Source organism: Orycteropus afer, unplaced genomic scaffold, assembly GCF_000298275.1.
Source record: "Orycteropus afer afer isolate SDZICR_OR568_19922 unplaced genomic scaffold, OryAfe1.0 scaffold00125, whole genome shotgun sequence".
Classification (NCBI taxonomy): domain Eukaryota; kingdom Metazoa; phylum Chordata; class Mammalia; order Tubulidentata; family Orycteropodidae; genus Orycteropus; species Orycteropus afer.
Window position 1 is genome coordinate 1,161,807 of NW_006921712.1, and position 11,085 is coordinate 1,172,891.

The 11,085-nt window shown below is 37.1% G+C and overlaps 1 protein-coding gene across 1 annotated transcript in view; it reads left to right on the plus strand.

Moving 5' to 3' along the window:
• Positions 1–11,085, plus strand: part of FBXO25 (F-box protein 25) — a 179,062-nt gene that overhangs the window by 86,947 nt on the left and 81,030 nt on the right. Inside the window, exons 2-4 of the mRNA XM_007944424.2 lie at positions 1,400–1,503; positions 2,792–2,841; positions 5,868–5,960. Coding sequence (XP_007942615.1) covers positions 1,400–1,503; positions 2,792–2,841; positions 5,868–5,960 — 247 coding nt within the window. The remainder of the gene's footprint in view (positions 1–1,399; positions 1,504–2,791; positions 2,842–5,867; positions 5,961–11,085) is intronic.

Here is an 11,085-nt window from a genome sequence, read left to right on the forward strand (position 1 = left end):
GCCAAGGAGGGGTCGCTATGAGTCGGGGCCGACTCGACGGCAAACAACAACAACAACAACAACAATGCCACTTGGCAATATCCAAGCTGTCTGTGCCATCAGGATCACTGATAGACTGCAACTCCATATGTCTCCTTTTTTGTGTTTTCATGCAAGTTCTTCACCTACTAGTTGGTGTTTACTTAGTCTACTTCTGTATCCTTCCCTTCAAAGCACAGGGCTCCAGGATTATCTTCTTTTCTATGCTAACTGGTTCCCCTTTTCTTTGTTGAAGAGGGTCTGTGCAGTCTGTCAGCCTGTTCCTCCATCTTAGTGGAACTCCCAGTGATGATGTTTTGTTGTCACTCACAGACCCAGAGTTTAAAATCAGTAGAGATCCCAATGGTTAGGGGGCCCCTGCTTTCCACTTGGGTTGGTAAGCCACAAAAACCCCATACCCCAGTCCACTCTGTGCTAAAAAGCTGTCATGGAAGGGCTGAATCCCAGACTTGTACTGCAAGCTCATCCCAGGGCCTACCTACCTGTGGCATGTTTTCTCCCTTACTGCTCTCTACTCTCAACTCAGTGGCACCCTGAGTCACAGGAATTTCTGCTCTGTTTCTCAGCAATGCTAGCCACTTAATCAGCTCAGCTCCTGAAAGTACTATCTTCGGAAGCTCCCATTGTGGGTATTCTGAGTCCCTGAAGCCTCCATGGTTTCCGTGGTGCCCCTTTTCTTTCTTTTTTTTCCTTCTCCATGGCTCTTCTCTGTACTGCCAATGAGCTTTCCTGCTTCTCCACCTCTCTGTCTCCCCACCAGCCAAGCATATTCCTTTCTTTTTCCTGGCTGTTTATGTTGCTTTTTTTTTCTCCATATCCACTAAATATGGCACCCTCTGACTTACTCAGATTTTCATAGCTCCAAAGTCCCTGTTTCAAACTGCTACACCTCGTTCTTTAGGAAATAAGATGCTAGAGGGAACAAATGCGTGGGATACAGGTACTACACCATCTTCCTTCTCCCCTTCATTAGTTAGTATTGGTAGTGTTATTGTTAAGCTAACTTTTTTCTACAGTTTTTATGGTTTCTGTTTATACTTTCCATGTCCTAATAAACTATTTTGGTATCTGAAACTACCTAGGGAGATTTAAAGATATATTCAGTCCTTCCTGGTATAGCATTCTCCAAAGGTACCAGGATAAATCTCTGTTTCTTAAAATGAAATGTGTGTGTGTGTGCATTTAAATTTTAAGCCCATTATCTGTGTCTGAAAATTTTCTAGTAGCTCTCAGAGTTTAACATGATTTTTATTTTATTCTTCGGAATTGTAAACCAAGTATTTATTATATGCTTTTACAAAAGAGAAGAAAAATGTAGATTTCTGGAAAAATATTTTCATGAAATGTATCTTTATTTCAGTATCTTAAATAGTGAAGATGAAGAAATATTCAGTAATGAAGAGTGTGAATATACATCAAAAAAAAGGAAAAAGGACCATTTTAGAAATGACACAAATACTCAATGTAAGATAATTTTCATTACTAATTTTATATTTTACCTATTGAATATGGTAGTTTATTAAGTTATTTTAACATGCTATCTTAAGAAATAAAAAATAATACAGACATATAATACAGCACTATGTCTTGTATTGACTACTGATTTAGTGATCAGACTTTTTACCACTCAATCATTTTAATAAAATGATTTACTTAGTAAATATGCAAAACAAATGGTATAAAAAAACACAAAATAACAACGTATTTGATGATTAAATAGCAACCATGAATTCAGTTCATCAAAGCTTGTGTTTTACTGCTAAGCAATAACACCAAATTGTAAGGTGTTTTGACATTGGACTTTAATCCAGGATTCATTGAAGATTCTGAACAAGAGATAGATACACATGATCAGAGCAGGATTTTAAGAACATGTGGAGGCAAGAAAACTGATTGGAAGCTGTTGCAGTAGCCTATGTGAAAGGATTTGAGAACCTATATTAGGGTACTGCATTATGGCCCAATCATAATGATACATTTCTTAACAACATAATGAATGTTGATGAATCATTAAGAAATTTCTTTTAATTAACATAATGAATGAGGTTAATGAATCATTAAGAAATTTCTTTTAATGCAGTTAGTATACTTTATTGAAGAAGATAGGAGCTTTAGTGCCCAGTGGTTGAGTGCTTGGCTGCTAACCAAAAGTTGGCAATTCATACCACCAGCTATTCCAAGGGAGAAAGATGTGGCAATCTACTTCCGTAAACATTTCAGTCTTGGAAACCCTATGGGCAGTTCTACTCTGTCTTATGGGATCACTTTGAGTTGGAATTGACTCGACAGCAACAGGTTGTTAAAGAAGACAAGGTTATATGGAGACAATGGTAATGTGTTTCTTGAAGTTTAAATTTGAGTTATATTAAAAATTTACATGTATGGAATACAATATTAGGTCAATAAAGGAAGACAGATGTTTTATTAGAGTTCTTAAGAGCTTTTAATAGATTAATTGCATTTGTATAATATTAATGTTTTGATATTATTATAGTCATTAATACACTAATTTTCTTCTATCTTATTAATGCTTCATATTATCTTCAAGTATTTTTTCATGTAAAGATTTCATTTCCTTTTAAACCAATATTAAGACACAAAGCAATTCTGTTTATATTTAACTAAGTAAAAGTAACTCTTGCTTATACAGTAAGTCAGATTTTATTAGCATATGCAATTATTGAATATCTTTTAAATCTTCATTTTGAAATGATTCCCCAAACTTTTAAAATAAAGTTAATTTTTATTCTAGGTTTTTATCGTGAAAAATGGATCTATGTCCATAAAGAAAGCACAAGAGAAGTAAGTATTCTAAGAGTATATTTTTATTTGTTTCCAATGAATATGTAATTTCATATAAAATAAATTAATTATTTTGCAATGTCAATTCTATGATTCACATTCTAATATATGAAAGCATATGCTCTAATTAATATATGAGGATCGTTTGAAACTGTGATTCTCAATTGTATGCACATACATGTGTGTGACTGAAATTTTCAGGAATTTCATTTTACTTGGATCCACAGCACCCATGGAAGCAGCAGTCAAGGTATCAGACAAGGTATTGCACTGGGCAAATCTGCTGCAAAAGACTTCTTTAAAGTGTTAAAGAGCAAAGATGTCACTTTGAAGACTAAGGTGAGCCTGATGCAAGCCATGGTCTTTTCAATAGCCTCAGCATATGCATGTGATTAAGGAAGACCACAGAAGAACTGATGCATTTGAACTGTGGTATTGGAAAAGAATATTGAAAATACCATGAACTGCCATGAGAACAAATTTGAGGCAGCAGGGCTGCTACATGGATTCTAGGAACAAGGATATAGCCAGACCTCAGGAAAAGACCAGAACTAGGAACTGGAAGGATGGCACACCCTTCTCCAGTTCTCTTCTCTGTATCTCATTGTGTATATTTATTCTTCTGATTTGCTGCAGATCAGATATTTCTGCTGCTTATCCAAATGACAGAATATATTTGCCCTCCAGCTTCTGAGGTTACATGTTATAGATTCAGTCCCCCTATAAAGGTAGATTAAATCAGGATTGGAGGAAGACTCATTAACAACCTGAGATATGCAGATGACACAACTTTGCTTGCTGAAAGTGAAGATGAATTAAAGCACTTACTGTTGAAGATTAAACACTACAATCTGCAGTATGGATTACACCTCAACATGAAGAAAACAAAAATCCTCACAACTGCACCAATAAGCAGTATCACAATAAATGGAGAAAAGATTGGAATTGTCAAAGATTCATATCACTTGGATCCACAGTCAACACCGATAGAAGCAGTAGTCAAGAAATCAATGATGTATTGCACTGGGAAATTCTGCTGCCAAATATCTCTTTAAAGTACTAAAGAACAAAGATGTCTCTTCAAAGACTAATGTGCACGTAACCCAAGCCATGGTATTTTCAGTCGCCTCATATGCGTGTGAAAGCTGGCCAATGAATAAGGAAGACCAAAGAAGAGTTGATGCTTTTGAGTTGTGATGTTGGCAAAGAATGCTGAAAGTACCATGGACTGCCAGAAGAACTAACAAATCTGTCTTGGAAGAAGTGGAGCCAGAATGCTCCTTGGAAGCAAGAATGGCCAGACTTCATCTCACCTACTTTGGTCATGTCAGAAGGGACTAGTCCCTGGAGAAAGACATGATACTTATTAAAGTGGAGGGTCATAAGAAAAGGGGGAGACCCTCAATGAGATGGATTGACATAGTGCTGCAACAATGGGCTCAGGTATAACAAGCATTGTGAGGGTGGAACAAGACCGGGCAGTGTTCTGTTCCGTTTGTTCTGTTGTACATAGGGTCGCTGTGAGTTGGAGCCAACTCGACAGCACCTGATACCAACAACATAAAGATGGACAAGATCATGTGTCTAAAGCATGCTATTTGTAGTCTACTCTGAATCATATTTAATTCCCAAAGAAAGAAGCCACTGTGAGATGGGAAAATACATTGAAAATATATCTGTTTAACATTATTTAGAACTCTGTAGGTATAAGAGACAAAGAAAGTAAAAATATCAGTGGTGATTGATAGTAGATCACAATCTGCATATGTATCTTTGTTTCTAGGAAAAAGTTTTGCACAAAATGGACTTTCAGAAAAATTGTTGTTGTTGTGTGCCGTCAAGTCGGACTACATATTGAATTTTTTAAATGAACATATTTTCATTGATTTGTCAACACATTAGGACTATTCTTAGGATTTGGACACAAAACTAAATTACCTTTATAGTGCATCTGAGATTAAGGTATTACTACTCCAACTACTTACTAGACCATCTCATGCTCTCTGAAATTTGAAATATCACTTAAGGTTTTCTGTTATTATTTTCTAGTTTCTCTATTCCTACAACTCTGAAATGAAATCTTCATTTCAAATACAGATTATGGGATTTAAGAAGACTCCTGTCAGCTAAAATGCAAATCTGTGCAAACTAATGTAGAATATAGGGTATCTCATTTAGGAAAAAATACCTAAAATAGAATAGTAGTGTTTGAGGTACTAAAGGAAAGATACTGAAATTTACTTGTTTTAATTGACTTTTGGACCTGTGGGTCTAATTATCAGCTTGTATGGGTTGTTGAGTCCATGTTCTCCAACCTGGAATTTATCAATAGATCAGAACTTCCCCATTTCTTTCCGATTTCTTCATCTGAAAGTTAGTTACTTGGTGCGTAAGAGATTCTATTTCTTAGTACCCAGGTTCCTTTCAACTTCTTGATCCTTTTTATTCATTTATATTTTCAACATTGAAACAATAAATAACTTCAATGTAGATAAGTTAATATATTTCAACAAATAAATTTATAACAGATGCATCTTCATAATAAACAATGTGTATATTTTAGCTGCATAGCCTAAAATACATCTAGTTTTTACATGATCTTAAGCTTAATTTTTATACCTGCTCCAGAACTTGTCCCCCACAAAAGAAACTAGCAAGATAAGTAATAAATGTTTTCGGTGTCATTGCATAGGCAGTAGTGTAAAAATGGCAAATTAATCCATAATGTCTTAATTATACATAAATGGTTTAAATTTCACACCGTTGTTATTTTACTGTAATCTCATCTAAATCTGAAATAAACGTTCACAATAAGAACAAACATCTTTTTCAAATTATAAATAATAATAATTACTCAGACCAACTGACACTATTAATTAAAATCCCACTCATTGCCCTTGAGTTGGTTCCTACTCATAGTGATCCTATAAGACAGAGTAGAACCCCACTTAACTACTCTGCCACCAGGGCTCCTTCAACTTTGAGTGATTTTGACTCATAGTAATCTTCTGTATTTCTTTTTACAGAGGCATGGCTATTGTACTTTGGGAGAAGCTTTTAATCGCTTAGACTTCTCAAGTGCAATTCAAGATATCCGAAGGTTCAATTATGTGGTCAAAGTAAGTATTTTATTTCTAAGCTATTTTGATTTTTCTTTTGCATAACTGTCTTTTGAAGATTATAAGTGTAAAATGTTTAAAATGTTCTGTCCACTGCATAAAATTATACTTCCTGTGTGTAGCAAAAAAATTAAAAAAGAAATGATTTCAGGAGAATTTCCTCATCTTAGTGTCATAGGTTAAAAAGGCCTTCAGAAGAAGTTCAGTCTTTATCTACCCTTTGCAGGATCACATGTGAAAAGATGGTTTTTCCATTGGTTTTCTTTGAAAGTTTACCTTACGTTGTAGATCATCTCCTGTATAGATTGTACCAAACTGTGTGCATGATTTGAAATCTCCTACACACATTATAGCTGTGAATGATACAAAGAGAAGAAGCAAATTTTTTTCCATGGGGATTTTTTACCTGATGATTTGAAATGGTTTTTCTACTTCCTGTTTCTCACAAGAATGGACCTTTTTAATAGGGTAGGACTAGCTACCAAGAAAAAATAAAGAAGAATTTTATACAAAATAGAACTTCACAAAAGCTGCATTGCAATAATGGATATGTTTTTAGAAGAGTTTTTATCTTGGATCCTATTCACAAAGAAAGAATCTTAGCTATATATTCCATGTACTGTTTGCATTTATGTGACTAAAGATAGTACCAAGAGACATCCTAAGAGATCTCTTGATTCCAGGCATGTTCTTCTTTACCTCCATTATGTAATTACTATGTGGTATATTCACCTTCATTCTACTGTAGGTAAAGACAAGTTATGGTTTATGAAGCTAATTTTGTATTTTTTATGGTGCTATGAGACATTAGAAGGACTTCTATTTTAATGGCTTTTAGACATTTAAAAAATGTTGCTGCATGAACTAAAAAAAATTGAGGGGTTAAATAATCTTAAGCCTAAAACACTCCCATTGCTGTAGAGTTGATTCCAATGCATAGTGACCCGAAAGGACAGAGTGGAACTACCCCATGGGGTTCCCAAGGCTGTCATCTTTATGGAAGCAGATTGGCACATCTTTCTCCCATGGAGTGGCTAGTGGGGTTGAACTGGCAACCTTTTAGTTAGCAGCCAAACACATAACCACTATGCAACCAGGGCTCTTTACTGTAAAGATAATTTTATCAGTTTGGTTAGCTTTCATTCAAAATTTGCTGGAGCATGGAACTTAACGTCTGCTGTTTCCTTTTGTACCATTGATGCCTAGCCACCATTTCAGTTTTATTTATACTGAATTTGTCCATTGTGTTTTGAGGTTTTATATAGATATTTGCCCACTGGCTAGTGGCTCCTTTGGTTACCTCCTTTATAGATGATAAAACTAATGGTTAACTCAACTATCTTATGCTAAGTTCTCTAGAGAAGCAAAACCAGTGAAAGTTAGAGAGAGAGAGAAACAAAACCAGTGAAAGTTAGAGAGAGAGAGAAACATGTTTGTTGAGAGAAAATTACTCACGCAATTGTAGAGCCTGGCAAGTCCCAATCAGTAGGTAAATGTCAAGCTAGAGGCTTCTCTGACTCACATGGCTGCAGGCTCTGACAAACCCAAGATTGGCAGGTCAAATGGCAGGCTGCTCGCTTCAGAGGCTGACACATCCAGGATTGGCAGGCAGTATTGTAGGCCACTACCTCAAGCCCAAAGAACTGGAGGTCAGATGATCACAAACTAGATGCAGGATCTAGATCGAGCAGAAAGCCACAGAGCTTTGTGAATGTCCACATATGTTGGATGCAGACCATACTCCAGAGGAAACTTCCTTTCCACTGATTGGCTGTTTGTAACAGGTCTGTCATAGAGGTGATTTCATTATATCAGATTTCATCATGGGGGCTGACTACATTGTTACATAACTGAAAAACTACATCACTGCCAAATCATGAAAAGCGTGGCTAAATCAAGTTGCCACACAACCTTATCCATCACATTCCACACTTTGTCAACTTGGCTCTTGTACACATCTCCTTAAACCTTACATATCTCTAAATAGACAATTATAAAGTCATACTTGTGCCTAACATACAGCTAACACATGTACAAGCAAAAATGCATTAGCCCAATTTACATCTTATGAGTGAAAAAACCAAAAATATTTGATGCACTATACAAGGAAGAAATTGTCATAACAATCATAGTCCTCATTCTGTAAGTGGTCACATTGTTATAGATGGTTTTTAGAACTACTTTCTTCTTCCACCTATTCCATATTCCCTTTGCCCCCTGCTGGTTGTGGTTCTTTGCGTGGTGGGGTGACCCAAACCTTCATTTCTGAAGGGTCTGGGCCATTGTTAGTCATGACAGGATTGAATTGCTGTAGTTTTCCATTGACTTTAATCACAGTGCATGATAGTACCAAGAGACATCCTAAGAGATCTCTTGATTCCAGGCATGTTCTTCTTTACCTCCATTATGTAATATCAGTATGACTTCCCTTGGTAATGAGGATCAGTCACACTAGCCAGCACAGTAACTCCTTTCTTTGCTTATTGATCCAGAGGCATAAGTGGCGGGGGGCATTCTTAACTTCCACTTCAGTGGAATCAATATTGCATCTGTAGGTTAGAGCATTCTTCCCTTTGGAACTAAGACGGAAGCAGATCCTCAGATCATAAAGTCACAGGGACAGAGAGTAAACATTTTGTGAGTGGATTACTAGAGGTAATAGTTTCTACCTCTTTGTTCCTGGACCCGTGAATCCTGGCTGTTGGAGAAACAGCACAACATATTAGATGCTGGTTTAGAGCAATACAGCTTCCTAGATAATAATGAGATGGTTTTTCCGAGGGCTGGAACTGGTAGGGAAGGCCAGGAAGTGGCAGCAGATGGCTTTTGGAGGGCTGGAACTGGTAGGGAAAGCCAGGAAGCAGGAGTGGAGCAGTTTGGAACACCTAAGAGAGACAAACGCATCTGTCAGTTTGTTGTCCTTTGGTGACTGTGTGTTGCTGTGAAGCTGGAGGCTGTGACACCAAGATATCAAGTGCCAACAGGGTTAGCCATGGTGGACAGTGGGGCTTGCAACCTAAGACACTTGGAAGAAGGACAAGGCCTTCCACTTATGAAAGAATTGGCCAGTGAAAACTTTATGAATAGCGGTGAAACACTGTCTGATGTATTACTGAAAAAGAGCCCTGAAACGTTGTCTGCTATAGTGCCAGAAGATGAGCCCCTCAGGTCGGAAGGCACTAAAAATATGACTAGGAAAGAGCTGCCTCCTTAGAATAGAGCTGACCTTAATGATGTGGATGGAATAAAGCTTTCAGGACCTCCTTTTGCTGATGTGGCACAACTCAAGATAACAAGAAACAGCTGCAAATATCCATTAATAATCAGAACATGGAATGTACAAAGTATGAATCTAGGAAAATTAGAAGTTGTCAAAAATGAAATGGAACACGTAAAGGTTGGTATCCTAGGCATTAATGAACTGAAATGGACCTGTTTGGGCCATTTTGAATCAGACAACCATATGATCTACTGTGCTGGGAATGAGAAATTGAAGAGGAATGGCAAGGCATTCATCGTCACAAAGAATGTTTCAAGATCTATCCTGAAATACAAGGCTGCAGTGACAGGATAATATCCATATGCCTGTGAGGTGTATACACCAACCACCAAAGCCAAAGATGAGGAAATTGAAGATTTTTACCAACTTCTGCAGTCTGAAATTGACTGAACATTCAATCAAGATGTGTTAATTATCACTGACGGTTGGAATGCAAAAGTTGGAAACAAAGAAGAATCACTGGTAGTTGGAAAATATGGTCTTGATGATTGAAATTATGCTGGAGATTGCATGATTGAATTTTGCAAGACCAATGACTTATGCATTGCAAATGCCTTTTTCCAACAACACAAACGGTGGCTATACATGGGGACTTCACGAGGTGGAGTACACAAGAATCAGATTGACTGCATCTGTGGCAGGAGGCAATGGAGAAGCTCAATATCTTCAGCCAAAACAAGGCCAGGAGCTGACTGTGGAACAGACATCAACTGCTCATATTCAAGTTCAAGTTGAAATTGAAGACAATTAAAACAACTCCATGAGAGCCAAAATATGACCTTGATTTTATCCCTTCTGAATTTAGAGACCATCCAAAGAATAGATTTGATGCATTGAATATGAGTGAGCAAAAACCAGAAGAACTATGGGATGCATCAAGAACATCATCCATGAAGAAAGCAAAAGATAACTATAAAGACAGGAAAGGAAGAAAAGACCAAAGTGAATGTCAGAGGAGACTCTGAAACTCGTCCTACAACAGAGTAGCTAAAGTAAATGGAAGAATCGACAGGATAAAAGGGCTGACCAGAAGATTTCAAAGAGCAGTTTGAGAAGACAGTCAATTGTTATTTTTTATTTATTTTTTATTGTGATTTGGGTGAAAGTTTACAGAGCAAATTCACTTTCCAAAGGCAGTTCATATATACACTTTGTCTCATGACATTGACTACAATTTATCACAATGCAACAGCTCCCCTCCCACTTCTTCCCCATAGTTACCTCTTCCCTATGTCCTTTCCTCCATTCACTCCTGCCCCCTGAGCTATGTCCCTGTGTGTACACAGCCTTTCTATTCTCCCATGATTGTTCTCTCCAAGGAGTGTATCTACCTAGTATAAATGTTCACCTCATATGCCTGGCTTTTTTTTTTGTCTTGAAGCCACAGATATGGGTTTAATCCCAGACCTGAAGGGCAGCTACGGGCGATAGTCTCAGTGTTTCCACCAGGCTCTATCAGACCAGCAAACCTAGTCCCTCTTTTTTTTTTCCCCCAAATTATTTTTTGAGTTTTGTTCCACATTGTTCTCCCACTCTATCCAGGATCTCCTACATAAATCCCCCTCTGAGTAGTTGCCAAGGGTAGGTGGGCACCATCTACCATCTAGTTCTTCTGGTCTCATAGTCACATGAGGATTGAATGTTGTACCAGTTGCTTGGACTAATTGTTCCCATGAATCTTTGGTTTTCTTCATTTTTCTGTACTCTGGATGAGGAGAGACCCATCATTGCATCTAGATGTCTGCTTGCAAGCTTTTTTTTTTCTTTTTAAATTTTATTTTGATTTGGGTGAAGATTTACAGAGTAAATTCACTTTTCATACAGCAGTTCACATATACTTTGTCT